Source organism: Anopheles maculipalpis, chromosome 3RL, assembly GCF_943734695.1.
Source record: "Anopheles maculipalpis chromosome 3RL, idAnoMacuDA_375_x, whole genome shotgun sequence".
Taxonomy (NCBI): domain Eukaryota; kingdom Metazoa; phylum Arthropoda; class Insecta; order Diptera; family Culicidae; genus Anopheles; species Anopheles maculipalpis.
In genome coordinates, this window is record NC_064872.1 from 74033436 (window position 1) to 74058699 (window position 25264).

The 25264-nt window shown below is 44.4% G+C and overlaps 6 protein-coding genes across 6 annotated transcripts in view; 4 read left to right on the top strand and 2 right to left on the bottom strand.

Annotated features, from left to right (window-relative positions):
* The first annotated feature begins 265 nt into the window (after window positions 1-265).
* LOC126561756 (pseudouridylate synthase 7 homolog) lies at window positions 266-2500 on the top strand. The gene is made up of 3 exons (XM_050218065.1): window positions 266-447; window positions 510-2170; window positions 2250-2500. Exons 1-3 carry the CDS (start codon window positions 266-268, stop codon window positions 2498-2500), a joined length of 2094 nt encoding a protein of 697 aa, XP_050074022.1.
* A 642-nt stretch (window positions 2501-3142) lies between these two features.
* LOC126560972 (TLR4 interactor with leucine rich repeats-like) lies at window positions 3143-4333 on the top strand. The gene has a single exon (XM_050216921.1). It carries the CDS (start codon window positions 3143-3145, stop codon window positions 4331-4333), a length of 1191 nt encoding a protein of 396 aa, XP_050072878.1.
* Window positions 4334-6065: 1732 nt separating this feature from the next.
* Window positions 6066-8956, bottom strand: LOC126561659 (uncharacterized). The gene is made up of 6 exons (XM_050217946.1): window positions 8726-8956; window positions 8109-8632; window positions 7932-8037; window positions 7774-7870; window positions 6291-7700; window positions 6066-6206 (listed from the first exon to the last, which is right to left on the bottom strand). Exons 1-6 carry the CDS (start codon window positions 8941-8943, stop codon window positions 6066-6068), a joined length of 2496 nt encoding a protein of 831 aa, XP_050073903.1. The 5' UTR covers window positions 8944-8956.
* Window positions 8957-10131: 1175 nt separating this feature from the next.
* The window catches only part of LOC126561947 (protein bric-a-brac 1-like), a 182951-nt gene continuing 167818 nt past the window's right edge, over window positions 10132-25264 (bottom strand). The window contains exons 2-8 of the mRNA XM_050218335.1: window positions 12337-12652; window positions 12079-12212; window positions 11733-11820; window positions 11567-11663; window positions 10523-11476; window positions 10305-10440; window positions 10132-10228 (exon numbers count right to left, since the gene is read on the bottom strand). Coding sequence (XP_050074292.1) covers window positions 10167-10228; window positions 10305-10440; window positions 10523-11476; window positions 11567-11663; window positions 11733-11820; window positions 12079-12212; window positions 12337-12557 — 1692 coding nt within the window. The 5' untranslated portion in view covers window positions 12558-12652 and the 3' untranslated portion in view covers window positions 10132-10166. The remainder of the gene's footprint in view (window positions 10229-10304; window positions 10441-10522; window positions 11477-11566; window positions 11664-11732; window positions 11821-12078; window positions 12213-12336; window positions 12653-25264) is intronic.
* LOC126563572 (zinc finger and BTB domain-containing protein 24) lies at window positions 15701-18572 on the top strand. Its single transcript, XM_050220218.1, has 6 exons — window positions 15701-16484; window positions 16603-16732; window positions 16807-16903; window positions 16977-17984; window positions 18048-18354; window positions 18424-18572. The coding sequence occupies exons 1-6, from the start codon at window positions 15743-15745 to the stop codon at window positions 18570-18572; spliced, it is 2433 nt and encodes an 810-aa protein (XP_050076175.1). The 5' UTR covers window positions 15701-15742.
* On the top strand, window positions 19857-23780 carry LOC126561466 (transcriptional-regulating factor 1-like). The gene is made up of 5 exons (XM_050217631.1): window positions 19857-19945; window positions 20103-20700; window positions 20840-20936; window positions 21020-23599; window positions 23670-23780. The coding sequence occupies exons 1-5, from the start codon at window positions 19870-19872 to the stop codon at window positions 23778-23780; spliced, it is 3462 nt and encodes a 1153-aa protein (XP_050073588.1). The 5' UTR covers window positions 19857-19869.

Sequence of the window (25264 nt, forward strand, 5' to 3'; positions counted from 1 at the left end):
CCAAGGAGGAAATGCCTTGTGAAATTAGTAATTAGTCAACACACGCGGTGCCGTAAAAAAATATAAATTTTGTCCTGTTGCAAAAAAAATCTGTACGCTACTCGTACGCATAGTGCGTACACGCCCAACGATTGCAAAATAGAAACGTCAAGCAAATCCAAACAACCGCACGTTGCCATCAAACTTGCCGGTTATAGGAAAGAGCACGTTCTATTGTGAAAAAGAGATTTTTACAGCATTTATTTCAGTATTCTATTACACAACAATGAAGCGCGGAAGATTTAATCAAAAGAAACATCGTCCTGGACCGTTTAATCGTAGTGCCGGTGGAAGAAATGGCCCTCCACGTAGCTACACCGTCCGTACATCCTGTATCGCAGAGAAAGATATCTACTGTACGGAATACGTATCGAAGCTGGCCGGATTCCAAGGCGTTTTAAAGTCAAGGTATGTTTGTTTTGCTATCCTCTCGGACCACGGCTGCAAGTTCTAACAATTTGCCCTGAAAGATTTTCAGACTTTCATGTGAATGAAATCGATGCTGAAGGTGAGCAAGCAATCCTAACAGATACGACCATGCCTAAACCTGTCGCTGCTTCAACGGAGAATGAAAACGTGGACAACCCTATCGATCCGAACGAGGAGTTAGTTCGCTTAATAACGGCCGAGAACGTCAAACGCATACAGGAAGTGGTGGATGAAATCGGAGAACCATCCGTAAGCATTGATGTGACGGATCTTTCGAAACAGGATCGTACGGCGATTCACACGAGAGTAAAGGCTGTTTTCGGAGCTACCATTGTCGGTTCGACCGTAACGGAAGGAGACCGCAAGCTGATAAAAATCACAAAATATACCAGCTCGAAGGCAGGTGATCGACGCGAGAAGTGGATGTGGCCCCACCCGTACACATACTTCCTGCTGTACAAGGAAAATCTCGACACCATCCAGGCGACGATGATGCTCGCCCAAAAGCTGCACTGTGCTCCCTCGCTGCTGACGTACGCAGGGACGAAGGATCGACGTGCTAAAACCACCCAATGGATTTGCATCAAAACGCGTGAGCCAGCCAAAATAGCTGCAGCTGCACGAAGCATTCCGAACGCTCGTGTTGGTAACTTTACGTTTAAACCAACCACGCTCAAACTGGGACAGCTGCAGGGTAATCGATTCCGCATTGCTCTTCGCCAAGTAACGGCTAGCGATGAAACCATCAGCAGCTGTATGGAAGAGTTCCGGGCGACGGGCTTTATCAATTATTACGGGTTGCAGCGGTTCGGAAACTGTGCCTCTGTGCCCACGTACAAGATTGGCATCGAAATGCTCAAAGGCAACTGGAAGGAAGCGTGCGAATTAATTTTACAACCACGCGAAGATGAGCCACCGTTTATGGTGGAAATGCGTGCCGTCTGGGCACAAACGCACAATGCGAAGGAAACGTTAAAAATGCTTCGTGCATCGAATAAATCGGTCGAAGCCTCACTGCTCCACTGGTTGGCTAACCGTGGTGCAAAGGATTTCTACGGTGCTATTGGGCATTTACCTCGGAATGTCCGGTTACTGTACTTGCACGCGTACCAAAGCCTGATCTGGAACCGTGTGGCTTCAGAACGCATCCGGAAGTATGGCTTTAAACCGGTCGAAGGAGATCTGGTTTACGCGGACAAGGAAGATAAGATGACCATTGCAAAGGCAGAAGCTCTGTGTTGTGATGGAGAAGAAGAAAATTTAAATGCAATTGAGATGATAGAAACCGAGCAGGAAGACGATGCGGAACAAAATGAATGCGAAGAAAGAGCTGAAGATGATCGAGAGGAAGAATCTTACTTTAAAAATCTCGTACGACCCCTAACCACGGAAGATATCACTTCGGAACAATATAGTATGTTCGATATAGTACTCCCACTTCCCGGGCACGATATAACTTACCCGAGCAATGAGTGTGCCCGCTGGTACGAAGAAGCGTTGGCCGAAGAAGAACTAACGTCGGAAAAATTGCGTCTAAAATCGAAAAGTTTATCGCTGGCCGGTGCGTACCGGAAACTATTCGTCCTCCCAGAACGGTTGGAGTGGAAGATTGTACACTACGCGAAACCGACCGATACGCTTATACTTTCCGATGTGGAAAAGATGAAAAGCGTTCCCGAACCACCATTTGCCGAATGGGCTGGTAAGTCTGCAATCTTGCCCCATTTTCTGTTTATTTTTTGAGCTGTTGCTTAAATTATATTTTTAATCGGTTTGCACAGCGAAAGAATCCGCACAAAAAGCGGTTCTTCTTGACTTCCGGCTACCAACGTCCACCTACGCAACGATGGCTCTACGTGAGATTCTGAAAACTGACACCTCTTCCAGTAATCAACGAACGCTGGAAAAGATGGGCCAAGAAGCCGTTAAAGGAGGGGAGTCGATGGAAGAGGAAAATGAATCTATTACGAGGGTACCGATGGCGGACAGCGAACCGGAAAGCAAAAAAGCGAAGCAAGAAGTCGATGAATAGTATGGCACTACAGTCCCGAGTGGTCCAATACGAAGGCCCATGTGTTGGCCTTCGTGGCAGGGAGGTGTATTAATCCTACTTTCAATAACCGCCTGCCTGGGTAGTTTTTGTACTTTAATTCCCTACTATCTTTTGATAGGGAAGGGCATACGTTTTGTATGGGAGTTAGCATTTTTTCGGGAAATTTTCAAGAAAGGTGAGGCTATCTGTTGTCTGTCCAATTACATTAGGATAATAATTTTAAAAAGTACTCTTCTTTTCATTTTTTGCTTCGCTTCTGCTGAAAACTCCTACGATAAACAGTCCGGAAAGAAGAAAACCCCCATACAAATTGCATTGCTTACTCGGGTAGGTGGTCGAAAAAAAATAAGTGTATTTTTTGGTTGTTAACAGAAAAAAAGAGTTAAAAAGTGAAAAATATGCAAGATTGCATAAAGATTTTTTTAAATTATCAAGCCTGTTTTCACTTAACCTGCACAATTAAACGAGCATTAATTTTGTTTACGTATAGTGTAAATGCGGCTTTAGCCACACCTCGGCGTTACTTGAGTTTGACTGTGACTGACTCATTCTAGTTGAACAACACAACAAAAGTAGTTTGAAAAAGAAACAAGAAAGAGGTAGCGAAAACGCTCCCCGAAAATGAGGAAAAATCTCGTGTTATTACTAACAATCATACACATCCCTGCAACGATACTGGCGCAAGTCTGGCAATGCACGATGGAACAGTTCAAGTACGGCCCAAAACCATCGGACCAGTTTTGTGTGTTCCGTGAGGTCGAGTGGAAGAGAGGAACGCCAGAGCCAGAAATTGCTGCCAGTACGGCAACAAACGTTGCCTTCGCTAACTCTAAGCTTTACAGCTTACCGAACCGTCTTCACGACCAATTTCCTCGTCTTGAAGTTCTAGTGGCAAGAAATGCCAGCCTCGAAGAACTTAAAATCAAGAACCAGTTAAGGATCGTACACGCAGAGATGAACACGATAGGGAAATTGTCTGTCGAGGGTTCGAACTCTAAGCTGAAAGAACTACACTTACGAGAGAACACCTTAGCCAGCATCGAAGACGTTGCGAAATATTTGAACGGATTGGAAGTGTTGGATTTAAGTAGCACCCAAATAGCAGAAACCTACGACAATACGATCGATCTGTCATTATTTGCACCGTTGTCTAATCTAACGGAACTGTACTTGGCAAAAGTGAACGCACACTTCGTCGAGAATGAAGTACAGGCAACGTTACCGAAACTGAAGCTACTAGATCTGTCCGGCAATCCGATCACACCGAGCAACTTTAATTTCAAAGTGTTCCGCACAATACCTAATCTGGAGGAACTATATCTACGCGATACCATGATGTCGGACCTGTCCGTTACCGACATACGGCAGGATATGCCGGCCCTGAAGCGCATCCACCTGGACGGGAATGACTTTGACTGCGATCTGCAGGAAGCATTGCTGAACCACTTAAAGGAAAAGCGCGTCGAAGTGATTGGCGGATCACGTCAATGTTTTCTCGGGTACGAAGACATGCAAGGGCTTTGCTGTAGGTCGGTTATAGGGCAAGGTTCTTCTACTGGTGGTGGTACTGGTGGTTCTGGCGTTTCTGATACTACTACGCCGGACGCAAATATTGATGAAAGCTCGCCTGATGAAACGACAAGGACAAAGGAGGAACGCCTCGACGATTCTTCGACGTTCAACAGTCTGATCTACGTAGCCATTGCCGTAGCGGCGCTCGTCGGTGTTGCGGTTATAGGGTTTTTAGGATATAAGCTGACCAAGAAACACCAACCGCTGCCAACGCGGGATGATCAAATGCACGATCTGTAAAGGTTGGAGACGACCAATTACTAATTTTACTTTTTGTGGTAGTAGGTAGTAGAGCATTAAATTGTGTGTACCAAAAACAAACATGCTGGAGCCATGCATATACTAAAGGATAGTGCCTTTGACAATCATTATCAATGTTTGTAAAAAAAAAGTATTTTCACTCATAATTTACATTACATCACATTTCGCGGAGGATCGGTAGAGGTATCAACGGCGTCGTTCTTCACACAGCAGGTTCCGGTTCCGGTTCAAATTCCATCCGGATCGTCCCCGTAGTGAGGACTGACTATCCATCCAACTACGTTATATCAACAAGTCTAGTAAATCATCCGATGGCCGGCGTGACCTAGTAGAAGGTCGTTAAGGCAAAACGAAGATGAATACATTACATTTACAAGACATTGACACCTTTCAGTTGTAGTATTCAGAAGGCCTGTCCAACATAGCACCTACATATGTGAAACTGTTAACATACAAAAATAAATTATTTGAAGACTATTGGATTCGAACCATAAGCTCAGACTCATTCATCTCTTACCATGTTTCAACTGTGTCTTCATTAATTTAAAAGCCAAATTAGATGCAGGTGGATGTTACATTCATAGGTTTTGCTTCATGAAAACGCAGTAGAACGATTACCAGCTACAAGCAGTCCTTAACAGGGAAGAGAGGAAGAATATTGCTCTCTAGTCTCGACTAACCAACTTTATACTGCATTTGGAATCCTTAAGTCACCTACAAGGATCTATAGTGGTGAGCGAGACTCTTGGACCTCAGCAGTGTGGTCTTGGCTGAGATAGTGATAGAATGCATCCTATAACTTCGGTAAACTGTAGGACGATGTTCAGCAAAACCTACTATGTCATGAGAATGTCACCAGACAATCGAATTTTGATGCAGTAATGGGGTGAATGAGTACACCAGCAAATACTCCAAATAAACGACGAAGCTCAACCGTCTTTTCGCCACCATCGAAAGAAGCTATAAACACGCACCATAGTAAAAACAGGTTCGAGAGTTTATTTTCCTTACATGCTACAGTGAAAAATTTGTACAACATTGTGAATTGTATGTTTCGTGTCTCCTGCTATTTTCTCGTTACATCATCTTTATATGGCGCGCTAACCTAAGATAACAGTTAAATAAAAATATGTCCGCACACCCTTGGTAGCGGCACAGTTTTTGTCTGTTAAAAAATAAAATCGCACCCGTCCGCAAGCATAGCGCAACAGAAAGGACAACGGTGATGGTGAAAATTAACCTTTGTTTTCTGTGTGTGTGTGTGTGTGTGTGTGTGTGTGTGTGTGTGTGTGTGTGTGTGTGTGTGTGTGTGTGTGTGTGTGTGTGTGTGTGCAGTTATTTTGCATGTAAATATAAATTATAGTACAAAATTATGAAATGTACTTTTGAGGATTTTTGTAAGATCCCTAATTGAATATTCCGCAATAAGCATAATTTGGTCAAACTGAAGCACCTCACTCGAACACAAAATAAATCTTCACATCGACACAGTTTTAAGTAAAAGTTAATATAAGTTGCGCGTAAGAAATGAGGTCACTTTTCACCGTCCCCTTCCTTAAACACTGCTTTGCGGTACCGTGTGTCTTATATGCTGCTTAAAAGTATAAGCTCTACATAAACATTATGTAAAAGTCTGATGTGTGAGAGAAAAAAAACACAAAATTATCATGCAGCTTTAACGCATTCCCGTGGAAGACGGTTGGACCGACCCTCATTCATCCGAATGTGAAAAATCTTCGTGAAAGTGTGGATATCGTTCGGTATGTTTCTTCAGCACGTGGTGCACCCAGTAGTATTCCGAGCTAAGAAACTTGCTGCACAGATCGCACTGTAGCATCATTTTGTGGCCATCCTGTAAAACAAAACATAAATTATGCTCTGCAGTCATTAGTGATCCCGACCAATATGCAGACAGCTCAAACGGGTGGTTTCTTACCGGATTTCTGTCCTCGTTCGTGATCGGATTCCGCTCGTAGTGTTCGTAAACGATGTGTTCCACCCAAGTGTCGGACGTTTTGAAGCGGTCGCCACATATTTTACAGCTATACACTGACCGTACCTTGCGCAATAGCGCACTTCTGCTTGTGGATGGTTGGGCGGGATCCTGCCGGCTTGCTGCGTACTGTTCCGGATTGTTACCTGTATTATGGGACGTAGTATTACCGTTCGGGGGTTGAGCACGTGACGTGGAAGGAACAACCTGAAGCGCGCGTCTTATGTCGGGTGGTTTTGCGATCGGTTTTACCGGGGCCGTTTGTTCGAGCTTTTCCAATTGTCCATTTTCTAGCGATATGGAACTTTGGCGGGATTTACCTTTCACGCTTCCATTCCGTTCTATCCGTTCGTTGTGTTCAATATTTTCCTTTTCCGAGTGTGCTTCCGATTGTGCTAAAGATGGTACGGGAGTTGTTGCGCCCGTCGACAGATTGCTCACTGACTCTACATCCCCATTTACAACGCTAAGCATTTCATACTCCATCTCACCATCCACATCGTCTTGTTCCGTGTCAATATATTCCGTCCTGTTATCTTCATCTTCATCATTTTCTTCACCTTCTACCGATTGTTTCTTACCGTCAGGGGCCTTCTCCTGCTTTCCATCATCATCTTTATCACCATCGCCATCATCATAATCATCCATGCTGTAGTCATCCAGATCCAGATCATCTTCACTACCCTTGGACTCATCCTCGCCAGTCACGCCCCGTTTTTCGCGCTCCGTCGCCTTTTCTTCCTCATTTTCCGAATCCGATCGTAGCAAATCAAACCCAAGCTCAGACGACACTTCCATGTCAACCGATTCATCGTCGTCGTCCTCTTCGCTCGACGTGTGTCGTATTTTTTTCACCGCCGTTTTGGTCAACTTTTTGCGTCTCTTTTTCGACCGATCGGTTGCTATCGTTTTATCCGTTTCGGAACTGTTCGTACTACTGGTGGATTCTTTCAGCAATGTAGCTGCTACATTTGTTACAATCGAGGGTGTGGACGAATCCTCATCCGTGTCCTCCTGCTCTTCATCGTCTGCCGCTTCCTCTTCATCGGAAATATTAAATGGAACATTAGTGCACCTTTCCTTGTCGGCACTGCCACCGAAAGATCGTTTAACGGTGTTTTGGTGTTTTTCCGGTACTTTCGCTCGCTCATCACTCCAAAGGCCACGCACACGGAGAATTTGTCCACAGCGGATAAATTCGGGCAGAAGCTTCCGCGTCACGGATGCTTTGCCTGTGTACATGTACTGTAGCAGTAGCTGCATTATGGGTTGGGAAATGTCCGACTGCAAGCATACGGAAAGCGGACCGCCGTTTGTGTTCGATTTTAGATTGCCCAGCATACTGGAGAAGAACTGTAAGGTAGGAAGTAATTTGCTATTAGTATTTTACCGAACAACGCACTTAATTTGTTGCATTACTACTCACTTCACTGAAATTTGCCAAAACTACTCGATGGGCTGGCGTCATGCAAGTAACCCCATCATGGCATGTAACCAGCATCAGGTCTGCGTACAGTTGATTACTGTTTGAATAAAAGGATCGATTAGAGGAAAGCATTTAACATTCATATTATCCGACTTTACCTGTACAGTTGACTTAAAAAATCCTCAATTGCTTTCTGCCGGAAAGAGCCCTTAATAAGATACACTTCGCTTGAACGTTCCATGTTTTGTTCCAGAACAGTTATATCTAAAATGAGAAATATGCATGAACTCAATAGCTTCATCCTCGACACACTAACAGAGAAATTCCAAACGTACCGTCATCATCTTCCTCAGTCGAATCTTCATCCTGGTCGGAATCTTCACGCTCAGTTTCTCTCATCATTGATTCCTCCTCTTCGTGCTCTGACCGTTTCTGCACGTTCTTACGCTCCTCTCGCGACTGGCTAGAACGGCGATCATATTTCGTCGACGGAAACTCGTCTAGCGTATTCTCATCGTCGTACATTCCCACGTCAGAATATTCGTCGCGATTTGCACGATCAGCAGTACCGGAGTCTTCATCCGGTTCTATCTCATCATCCTCCAGGTCGAGTGAGTTTTCCTCCAGCTCCAATTCTGACAGAAGCTCGCAACGGCGTGCTCGATTTTTGTTGGCCACATGTCGTTCAATCACATCCGTCATCACTAGATCCATATCCAAATAGTCCGACATATCGTACACCCGTGGGCCCAAATTTTTGAACCGTCCCGGAGTCGAGTATTCGAAGAATTTCGATATCTTACTGTACAAGCTCCACTGTGATGGGATGCCCGTTTTAAGCACCTCGCTTGCTTCCTTCCTGCAATAGGGGGAACCACAACGCAATTGGATGTAGGTGCTACGGTTTGGTGGTGTTTGCCGGTGGGCGAAATACCACAATGCGGGCCCTTACCTATACTTTCCGCTAAGATTGTGTATACGACCCCGGACTTGTTTTGCGTTGGCATCAAGGCATCCGGCTTCCTTTAGCTCGCTTGCCATCATATCGTAAACCTCTTCGTTGCCACGGCCTGCCTTCAGATGTTGGTAGTATTTCTCCCACACTTCTACCAACAGCTCGAGCTGGGCCGTTGTCCAGCGATTTTTCGTTTTAGCGATACTGTGTGACATGCTGCCTCACAAATCGTAGTTTGTAATGATAAAACCGTAACAAATTCACTATATTGTGATAAAACTTTAGCAACACTGTGGTCTACAAACAAATAAAATAACGCTAGTCCGCGGAGCTTCTTTTGACAGTTCCCACAAATCATAACAACAGCAGAGTGTACGTGTGGACATCACGTTGGGACAATTTTTGTAAATTAATGTCTGAAATATTGCTTTAAAATTAAATAAAAATAAAAGAAACTAAATATGGTAGGTAGAAGTGCGTCTCAAATAAACAATAATTAAAATCAAAACATTTTACATCTTTTTTTCTGTGTAATTTTTATTTTTGATCAGTGAACCGGGAACTGTAAACGTACATTGTGCTTCAAATTCCAGTCAATTCCAGCATCTTTTTTACGAATTTATCTCTGCCGAAGTATAGAAAAACTCACTAAACAAACGAAATTATACCTCCATATTATGTTTTAGAATCACTAAAATGAATGAATAACATGCTACTGCATGATCGATAGTTTATGCTATTATTTATAACGCTTATAATAATGCCGCTGAATAATCATCAAACCGTCGCAGTCGAGCCGAGCCTGTATTAAATCAAATAATTCTATTATTATGAGTGTAAATGGAGATGAAGAAATAAAGCTATAAGAAATAAGTTCTGCTGAAGATGCTGTAGAATTTTTTTTCATGGTAAAATCACCCCAATTTCATCGCAAGTGCGATTACCTGTGGCAGTCCCATTCTTTCTTCCATAGTTTTGATTCACCCAAAATGGTAAAACATTGCGGGCAATTCATAATTATCGGATAGCCAACATAAAGACCTCGTATGATGAATTCGTTAAAACGTATATTTCGACATGTGCGCAAATGTGTCACTGCTCTCTAATGCTCTCCTCTATGTTGCTCTTTTATGCTCTACTACAAGTCCTTACTGCCTAATTGTTGTATAATTTTCTACTCGTAACTTCTTTTTGTAGTTGTTATCCCGCACTTTGTCCCACAGAGGGACAAAAGGTATAGGGGCAATATTCAAGAAGCAACGGTTTGTTGTCATAGCCGGTAAAAAAACGGAAAGGGGTAAAATAGAGTATATCATAAAATTGTTCAATCGAGGTTATCGTTTGTTTGTTCTCCATCCATCCCGGACCGTCGCGTTCCATCCATCCATTCATCCATCCAGTCCATCTGCAGGGCCCGTTAATCGTGTGAGTATCATTATTAGTCAGCCGAGCTAGATGATGCAATGGAACGAATTTTGCTAATACTGGGCATCAACTCTTCTACAAAGCGCGAAAGAATGATTAATGATAAAAGATTAAGTGATGTTTAATGTTTGATACGTTTTGGTTTGCTTACCGGAAAACTGGGCCATCTGTTGCTGTAACTCGGCGGTACGATCGTTGTGCACCTGCAGTACATGTTGGGCCCAGTCAACCGCTGACGTGAAGAACTTCCCGCAAAAGTCGCAACGCATGTTGTTTAGTGGCGTTTCCTACGATTAAGCGGAAAAGGAACAAAAATTAGTCTCTTTTTTCTGTAATGCAAGTGTTTTGCAAAGACCCTTGTTTGCTCACTTCTTCTGCCATTCGGCTCCGCTTGCGTAGCACTTCCGGGGCGTCCCCGTGCGTGCTGATGATGTGCTGCAGCAGATCGTCCGTGTTGGTAAAGCACGAGCTGCACAGGTCACAGTTCAGCGCAGGTTCTATTGGCTGTTGCTGGTGCGATGAGTGCGATTGTTCCTGCTGCAGCAGCTGCTGCTGCTGTTGCCGATCGTTTGCCGGGCCTGCTCCGACCAATAATCCAGAAGGTTGTTGCTGCTGTTGCTGCTGTAGTGAGTAATGTTCGATCGATGTCTGTGAGGTTTGTGCCTTAGCTTTTCCATCGGAGGCCAGCTTCGATTTGACCACCTCCTCCGGGAGTATCATAACATCTCCGTCCGAGTCGTTATCATCATCCAAATCGTCCCATTCCGTTGGTTCTCGCTTCACGTCGGAGAGACTGCTGCTGAACAGTGCCGCCGCACCGTGCGCCATCGCACGCATCGAACTGGCGTGTAGATCGCGCTGGATCGCCGCTATTGCAAGCCGTTTCTGTTCATCCAACGAGTCGAGGGCGGAAGTGCCCGAATCGGAAGCCAGCTCCGACTTCAAATCGGACGTCAGCGTTGATCTGCCCGGAACCGGACGGTTTGGTTCGCTGCTTTCCTGTGATGAGGAGGTACCTGGTTGACGATAGTGCATCTTGCGAGGTTCGGCACCCGGTGCGCGACGTTTGTGGCCCAGACCCGAGGAGGACTGTTGCTGCTGCTGTGTACTGCCCGATCGGCTTTCGCTCCAGAAGCCGCGAATTTTCAACAGCTCACCACTACGCAACACATCATCCACGTTGTACTCGGGCACGGACGATTGACCGGTGTACATGTACTGCATCAGTATTTGCATCGTCTGGTGCGATATGCTGCCCGGTAACACGATGTACGTGTTGGAGTTTTGCGGTACGTTCAGTTTGTCAAAAATGTTTGCAAAATACTGGGGGAAAAAGATTTAAAAAAAAAACCAGGAAAGTCATTTTAAACAAACAATAAAAAGCTTCATTTTTGCTATAGAAAAGATTCTTACCATACTGAAATTGCCCAGAACCATTCGATGTGCTGGAATGGCGAATGTTTCTCCATCGTGGCAGGTTACCAAGGTTACATCCGCGTAACGGGGATTGCTGAAGAGATAAAAGTAAACCACATTAAACGACCGAACGCTAAGCAAACTGTACATCAACAATACTCACAAGTACAAATCGGTGAAAAAGTTGTCAATATTTTCATGTCTATAGTTGCATTTCAGCTGGTACACCTTAGTTTTGCTCTCCGGTGTCTCTGCGGGGAAGGGAATTTTAAAAGAATGTTATCTCTCTACTTAATTACTCCCAAATTTATCACTACGCCCTTTAAAAACCACTAAACCAATAATCTGAAAAGGTAATCTGCGCCACCGATTGGGCAAGTGTCGCAAACTCCTACCGAATCAACCATCCCTTTACGATTTTCCCACGAAGGGGGTCATTAAATATGGCCTACCTTCTAGCACACAACACAAGGGATACACAACCCTTTCCGCACTGAGTTTACACTCACCTTCCATGCTTTCCTCCTGCGTTTCGACCGTTTCATCCAGCCCACCGGCATCGTTGCTTAGGATGTTGTGAATCTTGTTGAACAGTGGCCAGCGGGACGGTGATCCACCCGACAGCGTCAGCATCGATTCCTTTCTGTGAATGGGAACGGCGTACCCCATCCCCCCCGCAAACCCGATTGCGTACACCAATCATCGTGGTTAGAACGTGGGAATGCTTCGCGTGCCACCCCCCACCCACCGTAAAGCGTGATAATTACCTGTACTTGGCGGAAAGGTTATTGATCCGGATCCGAATGTCTTCCACCGTCACCTTGCAGCCGCTCTTCTCCAGCTTGTGCTTCATCTTCACGAAGACGTGGTCATTCCGTCGGCACGATTTCAGCTCACGGTAATGCTCGGCCCACAGATCGATCAGCAGCTCGATTTTGGAAATCGACCACCGGTTTTTCTTCTTCTTGTACAGCTGGCTGAGCTCCATTTTTTTCGTACGCAAAAGGGCAAAACAGCGTTGCGTCGCGGTTCGGCTTTCTTTCACAACTTTTAATGCTCGTTAATTATGCTTCGATTTTTTTTCTCTTCCCCTTTCTTATGCTTATGCTTTCCCTCTCGCTTCCCACGGCTATTCTGCGTCCACTTGCATTACCAAGAACCAAGCGTTGCTGCAACATAAACAAAATCTATGGCGTTTGACAGTTGGCCCAATAGGCAAGGTGACTATAGGACGTTGCGTTTTGTAGTAACCTTGCGGTGCGATGCTGAACAGTAAGCGTGTTTGCTCATAATCGCGTTGGTTTATCGTTTTGCGGTGCTGCTTCTACGAAACTTTTAATGAAACTTGTGGAAACAGTGTAGAATTTATCTGATCAATCTGAGCATTCTGTGCGATTGTCTTATTGGCAAACACTCCAACGCTTTTTTTGGTTCTTGGTTAGGTTTGGTTTAGTGCCTTAGGTAGTACTTAATGATCAAATTACAAGGAGCACGACATTTGGAATTCATTGCCCAGCTAGTGCACGGAAATCAGAAACACATCGAAACCAAATTCATTTCAATTTTCATAAACTACACCTGTAGCAACTTTGGAAATAGAAGTACTAAAATCTTCAAAACAATGTCGAAGAAATAGGGACACAGTAAACAGTTCTGTGGAGATCAAAATTGAAGAAGAAGTTGCTAAAATACTTTCCGTAAGTAACATTTTCTACCTACATTTAGTTGGGGCACGTTTAACCAACGTAATTGTATTTTCCTCTATCAGAAACAGGACTAATAGGAATCCTCGTGGATACCTTTTTATCATGCATTAGTTCTAAACATCTATTCAGAAATGCTGGAGGCACAGATTCCTTAATGTATCCCTATGTCGTCTTGAATTTCGTATCATCGAAACACATCTTATGACCCCAAGACGGCGGTAAGTGTAACCTTAAATTCAAATAATTTATTCGTTCTCATACACGCGCGTTGGTGCCAAATAACCTCTTCAATAGCTTTAGTGTCAGCGTACGGCCAGCATAATTATGCTCTCATGTGCGTATTCCCGGCGAGAGTGATTTGCTGGGCGCTAGCATTAAGCACGCTATGAAAACCGGAGAGCCAAACGGGGGAGCATTTTCCTTGGGTTCTCTGTTGTTTGTTGTTATACCACCACTCGTGCGATCCTTGGACGAGTGGCACACGAGTCCTGGCCAAACAGTGTGTTTTTGGCGTGCAAAAGGTGGCTCCAGTTTAGGCGGGACTCTTACCACAGACTGTTTCGAGCGCTTGTGCTTCCCAGTTGTGTAGGCGGAATAGGTACGAATTTGGCTTTGTGCAATCCAAAGTACATTTAGGTAGGTTTTAATCGGATGTAATTGGGATTTACTTTACGGATTGTGTAAGCTGCACGCAAATGACGGGATCAATGGAAATGGGTGGGAAAATGCAGCAAGCAAACAGATTGCCCGCTCGTGTGCTTCATTAACCGGTTCGCTATAATTATTCAGTGCGATCATCTTCGAAGCTTCTGATGCTTTGAACTGTTCGATGCATAAGTGGATACGAGTTCGCATAAAGAAGTGCAAAGCGATGGTTGTTGAAAGAGGTGTACTGCATACCGCACTTCGTTGTTAGTTTATAGCTAATCAATTTATCGATCTGATGATGATAGCTCAAACAAACGCGTAAAAGGCGTGGGAAGCACGGATTTGTCCCCGATTCAATCCTTTTGCCGTAATGGTATCGTGTTGAGAAAACTAACAATGATATTTAAAAAAAAGTTTGATAACAGTGATAACTTTACTTGTTGTAAAAGAAATATAAACAGCTTTGTTATCTTGTAACACAAAGCACATGGAGCAAGCCCTTCAAAACAAACAAATCTTTTTTTATGGCCTTCTGCTAGGATTAAAAGATTTCACAGCTCACACCGTCGCCAAAGTAAACATGTGAGCAAACAGCAATCGGGCGTTGAAAAAGTTTTGTTCCCTTGTTACCCTACCGAACCGTGAAGCGGGCCACGTTCGCAATGCGTCAGATGAAAAGTAATCGATATTCAATCAATATATTGATCGGTCGTTGGCTAGGCTACGAGACTGTGCGTTTCTTGTGCGGTGGGCTGTGGGCTGTGGGTGTTGATGCGTTTTTAAGGCTTTTGTATCATTCGTTCAGGTCCAACATGTAGTGTTTGTTTTGCATTGGTGTTTTGATCGTGTACGATTGTTGATAACGATGAGCTAAACTGTGGGGTCGTTTGTTTAACAATCGTGATTGTTGGTGTTTTTGTGTAGTAGTAATTTGAACCAAGGACCCGGGCAGTAGAGGGTGGTGTTGTTTAGTCAATGATGATCGATAGAATGCATTTTTGCGTGAATAATTGCCCCATGCAGTACGTATTGCAATGAGTTTTTTGTTTCATCCTGCACTTTGTAAAAATAATTGCAATCTGTCAAGAATTGTAAAAACCGAATTAAAAGGAACATGCAATGGTTTTGGAAATCGAAAATAGTGTATTTGATATGATATGTTGATATTCTTAGATCGCCAAATCTAGCAAGTTTTGGACTTGAATCCATGCTGAACCGTACTCCTTCGCTAGATTGACAACTGAGATTAAGTCCAAGAAGGGTTGTAATTAAGGCACAATTCGTAAAGCTAATGTATATCGTACAAAAACATTTATCTGTACGGACAATTCTCGCCGGATTGCCCGAAGTAAATTTCTGTTCAAACCGCAACGGTAAAAATAGGAAAAAAAGAGTTTAAACTGAATGTGACTGCTCGAACGTCCCACACTGCTCGAATTGGTTTGTTTTCGAGCACCAAGGTATAAACAGACATCTGTCTATTGAACGTCAGATGTGTTGTTTTGATTTGCAAATGTTCTGCAAACAAAAAAAGGTTCTTCTTGCCAAATTAATATCTTTGCGTGAAGAATAACTGAAAGCCATTTGTTTTTATTAATTACTGGTATCCGTCGACAATTAAGTAAACTACGAAAAAGTTCCACGTGTTTTTGGAACCTTTACCTTATTGGTACCGTTTTGCTGAGGAGTGAGATTGCACGACTGAAGTAAGAAAAATCAATATTCCTATCACGTATCGGTAGTGTGCTACTTCATGCACAGTCTGCTGCACGCACAACACTGATCACGCTTGTCAATTTATCCAACTCTTCTCGCAGCGATGGCCACGTTAAACCCACCCGCATATCACTGCATTGTATGCACGTTGACAAAAATCCCTTTCGCGTCGCTGAGTAAAGAAAGCCAACAGAAAATTGTACGCAATGGAAGGCCAACGAGTCAGATGCCCAACCTGACCTCCCGTTGTTTAAACTCGCTAAACCTGCACGCCACGGACTGGATGACGGGATGCGATCGGGAGCGTAAGCTTTACTGTTGGCCCTGCCTGCTGTTCAATACCTCTGAGTACGATGTGTGGGGCAAACGAGGATTTTCCGACTTTGGTCGGTTAGCGACGGCACGGACCGAGCATACGAAAAACTCTTCGCACCATGCGAAAAGCAAAACGCTTAAGCTGTGGATCGAAACGGCTAGCGAGATGAGCGAAAGTAGTGGCGAGGAGGATGTCGAGTGTATACCGGAGCTTGATTTTCTGAACATGTCCGCGTCTGAGTTGGACGAGGAGATCGATGTGAAGCCGAATGTAGAAGCGTTGAGCGCGAGTATCGCTTTTTCACAAGCGTTTGGTGTGGCACCGGTGGTGAATCTGTGCGAAGTTGCCACAGATGGTGAGGTGATGTCTTACGAACCTTCGGCTATTGTGGTGGACTGTGAGGCTGACAGTGAGAACGTTGAACCGGAGGGTCAGCCGGATGTTAGTCAGCAAGCAAGCAATATTTCGACTGCTCCCGCAGAACGAAGGGCTAGCGTTTCATGCGCGGATGAATATGCAAGGATTTACAGTACGTACATGGGCTTTGTGGGAGCGTTGAGAGCCAAATATTATCATTTGTTGAAGGAAAAAAGCAAGTTTTCTGAACAGGAATTATACTCAAGACTTATTTTTGTTTTGTCTTCCAGAGAAGGGACAGCCGGACTCTGCTGGCGATACTATAATGTCCCACACAATACAAACCGGTGCGGAAAAGTATCAACTGAAATGGCATTCACACTATCAAAATATGAATGTGTCCCTATCGAATCTCTACAAGTGAGTGGATACTGTTAAATTATAAATATGCAACGGTAGTATAATAACTATCCAAAATCTTTTCTTCTCTCTAGAAATGATCGTTATGCGGATGTGATGCTGCTCACGTGCAATGGAGATGATAACTACACGATACCTGCTCATAAGCTAATACTCGGAACTTCCAGCTTGGTAAAATGTTCCAGACCAGATGTAAAAATGGCGACCCATCATACTCATTTCCTAAACTTCCTTTCCTTTTCAGTACTTTGCAAACATTTTCGACAAAAATCCTGTTCCACTAAACGCACTCACGTACATTGTGCTTCCACCCGAGCTCACCTATCGCTCCATGCAGATTCTCATACAGTACATGTACACCGGCGAATCGACCGTGTCGACGGACATTCTGAACGAAGTGCTTCGCGGGGGAGAAATATTAAAAATTCGTGGCCTCTGGAGAAACGAATGTACGAAACCGCCACCACCCGGTAACGACCAGCAACATATTGCTGGTAGTAGTAATAGTAATAATAGTTCGGACGGATGTTCCGGACGGTTCGTTAGTCCAGTTACAGTTACGTTACCTCAAGCTACTCAACCTGCTTTTATACCGCACCACGTACTTCCACCATCTTCCACCGGTCCACTAATTCAGGTAAAGCGTGACATGGCTATAGATCCTGCTGTAGTAGTGCGTCAGAATATTAGTGTTGGCGAGGGGCCACGATCTCGCTCATTTTATTCGTTAAAAAGTCATGAACCCGCTAAACAACCGAATGAGAAAATGGTACAAGATTTGAATGACAATCGTAAGAAAGAGCAAGAAAAGCAACCACTAATGGACTCGTCCGCACTGTGGAGCGAGAATAATGCGAATAGTAATGCAGGGGAAGAACAAGCTGTTATGCCACAAGAACTGAATTTCCTGGACGTGAAAGCTGAACCGGTCGAGTGGAGTGATCTTCGAGCTGGCGAACTATCGATGCCTGGGAACGGTGAAACTCTGGATGGTCCACGAAATCAAGAGCAAACTAAGAATGACGCAGCTCCGATCTCACCGAAGCAGATAAAGACCGAAGAAACTCCCACGACGACGGACAGCTCTCACTCTTCATCCTCATCCGCAACACAGCAACAACCGACGTACTCACCCTTAACCTGTGAGCTTTGCAGCGAAACGTTTACCATTCCCGGCGAATGGGTACGACACATCGAAGGACACAGCGACACCTCACAGACGCTTCCCAAACGAAGGCGACGTGCGGAAGAGGTAAGCGAGATTTAGATGTAGATTTATCCATCGATACTAATTGGTTTTTTTTCGCAATTTCAGTCCGAAACTGCAGATGAAACGGCCTCGCTACGGTGTGATTTGTGTGCCACGTTCTATGTCACTCCGGCCGACTGGGTACGGCATGTACAGAATGCACACACCGAATCGGAACTGGCGGCATGTAATAAGCGCGCGAACCGGAGACCGACCCGTGGACGGTTATCGTCCACCAATGCAGCTGCCCAGCTTTCGCCTGGAACTGCACCGGCAGCAGTGGATGGTACGTCGGCAGAAAAGCATTGCCCTGTGTGCAATAAATCCTTCCCTTCCTATGCCAGCATGGCTATCCACAGACGAACCCATACCGGTAAGTATTGAGAATAGTGCGCTATGGAAACCATTACACAAAAATGTACCATTTGCTGTTTCCCGGCAGGCGAAAAACCATTCTCCTGTGAAATTTGTAACAAGGGCTTCACCGTAAAATCGAACCTCATACGACACATGCGATCACAGCACAACCAAGAAACCGGTCATCAACCTGGCTCACCGCACACCGACCAGGACAGTGAAAATTCCGAATGAAAGCTCAACTCTAACTGATTCTTTCGGAAGCGCGTTTGATTTACTGCGCGTTTGTAAAGTGATTGCTTTTTTTATAAAATATTCATAGCCGTCGATCGTTAGACTTAAGTATTATTCAGTATTGAATAATTATTAGGCATAACCATGAGAATATGATATGTTAATAATACGGAATCGTGAAACGCGCTTTTGGGAAGAATATTGTTTCAAATATTCTGCCCAAATCTCGTAGGGAATGTTTCTTCAAGGACCTGGGCCACGGGAAATTTCAAACCTTTTGAAATCGCTGCGAAACTGTCAATAAACCTCAAAATTATAATTTCAGCTTTTTCTCCATTGTCCCATTATAGGTAGTTTTTCAATGCGCCAGCGCGATTTCATAGCGTGAAAATTTCACCAACACTCAACAAACAGAAATTTTGATTTGGAAATTGCTCGTTGCCCGCGGACTTCATGTTCATTTAATTTATACATTATAAATTAAATCTTAAAAATAATTTCCATTGAAACGGAACTCGAAAGAACCTATTGATTATAATATAAAGCATATAGAATCATAAATGTGATTGTTTATTCGTTCGTTCGTCGGCGGTAGATTACCCTTCAATGTTTGTTGTTCTGTGACCCCGTGCGAAAATGGAACATTGTTGTTTGTATCATATGATATATTTAAATTATTCTATTACTTTTAAACCATCGTGCTTAATCATCGGTTTGAGTTTTTAAAGCTAAATTGAAACAACGATTTGGAAAAACGAATGCAACCATCTGCTGCTCCTGTTAAATTACCCTCCAAATTGCTTATTGGGTTATTTGTGGATATTTTAACCCATCCTGGTACCAGCTGTCAAACGCTTGTCCCTTTTTGTGATCCAACCCGTCGTTCTATATTAACCTTGTGTTGGTGCCTGGTCGATTACCTGATCTGAAGGCGCTTTATTTACCAAAAATTAGGAAGGTAGAAAATCTATCTTTCCTGCAGACAGACGTAATCATTTCGGTGTTGTGACCGAGCTACTTCCTCACTCAACTGGTTGTGCGCATGCAGAAGGTTGTTTTCTACCTGGAGGGAAACCTTAGCAACGCGAAATTCGTAGTAGAAGAAAAGTGTGTTGTCATCAACCTTCGTCGCTGCTGCCTCAGCAGACCAGCGACAGCGACGTCGGCGGTGGTTTTTCCTGCGTAGTTTAGACAAGGGCGGCGTGCCATCTTTGTACCCACGCCGTGTGAAATTGTGACCCGGTTTTCCACTGTAGTTTTCTCCTGGTTGCTGAATGCACCAGATTCGTAGCCGAGGATGAGTAAATCGTACGAACCGCAGATAAAATGGAGATCGAACGAGGTCGACGAGCTGGTGGCCAGCATGAAGGAGCGTAAGTATCGTACAATGACGCCGTAAAAGCAAAAACCCTTGAATCAGTGCAAACCATGATTTTGGGAGCAAAACTGCCCACGTAACACACACGTTCGATAAGGAATCCACTGGATGATGGTTGTTTTGTGTTGTTTTTTTTGTTTTGCTTATTTTAGGTGACCTTTTAGCACTATCGGACGGAAAGAAACGTCGCTCCCTGGAAGTGTTTAAGGTGGTGCGCAGTGATCTGGTGAAGAAGGGCATTTTTCGCACAGAGGAACAGATACGCAAGAAAATGAACGAACTACGGAAACAGTACTTTGAGGCCAATCGATCAGGTCCGGAAAATCGCTACGAGCTGTGTGAACATTACGATGCGTTACACGATCTATTTACGGATGCACAGCGCAAGCTGGACAAGCGAAAAGAATGTTCTCGAGCGGGCCATACTAGCAAGCGTCGCCATTCGTCGCAGAATGGTTGTCAGGATGTGGCACATACGGTGCAAGTGAAACTTTCCAAATCGAACCGTGGTCGTAGTGTTAGTGGTAGCAGTGTTTGCAGCAGTGGAACAAGTGTACATCCTAATGGTGGCGAACAAAATCCACCTTCGCAACAGAATGGCGGTGGTGGTGGTGAAGCAACCGTACCAAATGGTGGAAGACGGAGCAATCCTTCACCGGCAACCGCACCACCAGCGTTGCCAGATAAGTTCCACTTAAAACAGTGCACGTATCAGCCTAAGCTTAATAATTCCCTGACAAATTTGTGCAAGTGAGTAGTACAGAAAAATGGGTGCGCTGGGACGGAAATGAGTTCTTTCCCCCCCATTCTAAAACCCCACAATCAACCTAGCAAACACGAGCATCGATCAACCAATCAACAATCAATTTTGTTTCCAATTATTTCTCAGAAATGATCGGTATGCCGACGTTATGTTGCTGGTATGCAACGAAAATGATAGTATTGTGATTCCGGCCCACCGGCTCGTGCTTGGGACATTTAGTCCGGTATGACTTTCCCATCCATTCACCGTAGAGGATGCGATATGATCACGTATTTCCTAACAATTTTCTTCTTCCTTACGTTTTAGTATTTTGCGAACGTGTTCGAGAAGTTTACGTTTGCAGCGTCGACGCCCATTGTTTACGTGGCATTGCCACCGAACGTGACACGAGCCGCCATGCAGAGCTTGCTGCAGTACATGTACACCGGAGAAGCGATCGTACACTCCAAAATACTGGACGATGTGATGACGTGCGGTGAATTTCTGCGAATTAATGGATTTTCCACCAAGAAATCTAGTAGTTTATTGAACAATCGCCAAGGGCTTGTTTCGGTACCACTTGTTACCGTTACGAAAACAATCAACATGGATGGTTCGGTGCGAAACGAGGCGAGATACGAAGAAAGTGCAACACCAGCACCGACCACAAGTACGACACGTGTGTCTGCGCCACCGACACCTGTACCGATGACAATGCAACCGTATTATGATTCACAATCACCGCCCAGGAAAATAGCACGACACTATGAACCTCCCCTACAGCAACCGCATCAGCAACAGCCGCTCTATCAGCAGCCAATGCAAATGCAACCATTACAGCACAGTGTACAACAGACAATGTACCAAGAGGATCTGCTAGAGCAACAACTAATGCAGCAACAAGTACAGCAACGTTCCCAACTGATGCCCCAACGTGCAGCTCAGTACGCCCACCAACAACAGCTGCAACCGTATCAGCAGCAACACCTGTCCGAAGATTTGTATCAACCGTTACAACCACAACTGCGTCAACAACAACGCTACATGATGCAGCCACACCTACAACAACAGCCCGCATTGCTACAGCAGCGCTATCACGCGCAGCAACTTCAGCCACTTGATCTGGACATGGAACAGGATCAACTGTCAGCTCCTATGCTTCAGATCCCACGTCAGCAACGGCAGCAAATGATGCCAACACAGCAGCTGCAAGATATGTATCAGCACCAACCGTTGCCCCTTACCCGTCAACAGCTTATTCAGACGCAACAAAGACAGGTTCGCTTAAACCAACAAAATCTGGGACTGCTACAACAACCACAGCGACAAATGACGCAAACATCACTGTTCTTGCCGCAGCAGCAGCAGCAGCAGCAGCAACGTCAGCAGATACAATCACAACAGCTACAAGAAGACGATGATGATCTGCAGGTTCCAGAACAAATGCTTGAATCGCAGCAATTGCTGGAACCACTACAACAACCCCTAGCCAGACAACAACGCCAACAACCGTCAACATCACAGCAACAGTCGCAACAACTTATGCGAACGAAAACGCCACAACAGCAAAAGGAAATACTACAACAGTCAAACGATTTGTTGGAATCACAACAACAACGAGAGCCACACCAAACGCCTCAACTACAGGAACCACAGGATGATTTAATGCAACCGCAAGAGTTGCTTGACTCAACACAGGAACTGTTGACACCGCAACAAAGAATGGCACCGCAACGACGTCCATCGGTACAGCAAAAGATACAAAACGAGCTAATAAAGCCACAGGAAACGCTGGACGAGTCACAAGAGCTGCTAGCACCACAGAAATCACCGCCCCAGCAAGAGCAACCAATTCAACGGCCGAAGCAACAAGAGCAGCCAAAGCAACCGTTACGTCAGTTTGAGCAGCAAAAAATACAAACAACGACCGAATCTAATGTCGTCATTGCTCGCCCCGCAAAGGATGTGATTGCGCTGCCAAAGCCAAATGATCCTGCATCTGGTAAAGTAGGCAGTAATGTAGCTGCTACTGCTGCTCCTACTACTAATAGTGCTCCGGAAAAAGAGTCCGAAACGACGCCAGGAAACGACTCGATGGAAAGCAACCAGCACGAAAAGTCACTGAACGATAGTGCGCAAACGCGAAGCGATAGTGAGATTGAATTTTTAGACAAACCACGCAAAAATAGTATATTCGAAGAGTTTCCGGATCATCGGAAGTTGAAGCAAATTGAGGATCACGAGCAACGCAAAAAGGACATAATTAAGGAGTACGAGGAGCAGCTGAAAAAACCTTCTAAAGTGGCTTCTGCCACCGCTGCTGCGCCAAAACATCCGCTGGTGGAAACACCCGAATCATCTCCATCGGTTGCTCCCGTTTCACCCAAATCACCCCTAGTAGCGCATCGTTACGCATCGAAATCTCCACTGCCAGCGACGGTTAGAACGACACTGCGCCATAGGAAACCGTGTGCCCAGCGCCAACCATCACCACCCTCACCCGGACCGGACATTATCGATACGCTCGACAGTATGGTGGTGCTTACATCGGATGAATCGATGATGGAGATAATAGCGAAATCGCCCGAATCCCAAACGTCACGGTTTAGCACACGATCGCACAGCCCGGACAGTCAGGCAAAGATAGATGCGCTGATTGAGCACATGAGCATGCCGGACACGGATGCGGCGATCTTTGTCAACAGCTCGATGGAGGAAGAGTCCTGTGACGATTTGGACGATGATAGTAATGATCATCAGGAGGGAACACCGCTGGATCAGCTCGTTTCGTCGCGCTTAAATTGTCAGCTGTGCTATGAATCGTTCACCACACCACCGGAATGGGTGCAGCACGTTTCGGGCCATTGTGTCGCCGATATGGGACTGTTGAAGCGGCGTCGAATTTCGGTAAGTTTTGAGTTTTTTTTTTTGCTTGCATGTTTGTAACAAATGCTTTTAACGTACCTTTGATCCACAGAACGATGGCGATAGTGACGTTTTCCGGTGTGACATGTGCTCGTCGTACTTCATATCGGCCCAGGACTGGCAGAACCACGTAGCCAACCATGAAGATCATGACGATGTTTAAGGGAACTCAGCCCGCCATAGGGTGGTACTTTTTTATTTTAATTTAAATCGAAAGTAGTTTTACATACATCGTAACACGTTGGCTGATAAGTCCCCGGTCTAACAAAGAAAAACACATTTTTTTTGTCAAAATTCGTTTTTATTATTCAACATAGTTCCCTTCAAGAGCGATACAACGATTATAACGACCTTCCAATTTTTTGATACCATTTTGGTAGTACTCCTTCGGTTTTGCCTCAAAATAGGCCTCAGTTTCGGCAACCACCTCTTCATTGCAGCCAATTTTTTTCCCTGCGAGCATCCTTTTGAGGTCTGAGAACAAGAAAAAGTCGCTGGGGGCCAGATCTGGAGAATACGGTGGGTGGGGAAGCAATTCGAAGCCCAATTGGGAAGAAATGTGTGTTGTATTGCTCTTTTCGAAAAAGTTCAATAGTAGTAATGTCTAATCAAAAAAAGCGATGATCAATGTAAAGTAGAAAGGCGCTGCTGCTACTGCTGCTGTTGCCAGAAGGAGGAAGATGCTATCTGTTATAGCACGTACTAGGATATAATTAATTCTTTAAAAATTGCTACTGCGTAGAAGTGGCCGAGGTGGTCATGATTTAAGTGATAACTATTTAGAAGCAAACAAATCGCAACACACACACACCGCATTACACTGAAAGAAATATTGTACAACTCGGAGTAAACAATTTCTTGAAATATAGTTTATCCTTTTTTATCCTTATGATTCTGAAAATATATAAAATAATGTTTTTCATTTCTGAAAGAATTATTTTAACAAACGAAATTTTAAAGAAGTACAAAAATACACCAAGGTGGCCTTTGTTCGAATTTTGATATGAATGCACCCTCCACAAAGGCAGTAGAGGCAAATAACAATTATATCTCGTTTTGGAACGAATTCGAACAAAGGACGCGCATAATGTTTGTGAAAAATGTGAATTTTTTAACTAAACTATTTTCAGTTCAAAATTCCTTTCAATTTATGTTTCGCCGATATGTGTTCGGTTTCTTTGGATTTTTCCTATCCATCTTCTTCCTTGACATTGTCGAAAGGGACGCTTACCCTTTCGAAATCCAGTTTCCGGAACCTTCTGCTTTCAGTCACCAACGGAACCAAGCTCTTGGCGAATTCACGGCGGGAGGAAGGCCAAGGGGGAGCTGTTTGTTTTCCTTTTTGTACCGGCTATAGGGAGCAAAACAAAGAACCTTGAAAATCAAAAAAAGGGTGGAGGGAAATAAAATAACCCAAACAAACTGATAGCCAAACAGACGCGCAGCTGTCATCTACTGTCATGTAGCTGTCAAGCGGGTGGTTATTTCGGAAGGTTTTTTATTTGAATTTTCAAAACGATTGTTATCTGATCATCGCTGAAACAATAGGAAAATATTGTTCAATTTCACAAAATGCAGCAATTCACAAGATGGTATCTTATCGAACACGAGTTTGTTTTGTCATTGAATAAGAAATTAGTAGTACAA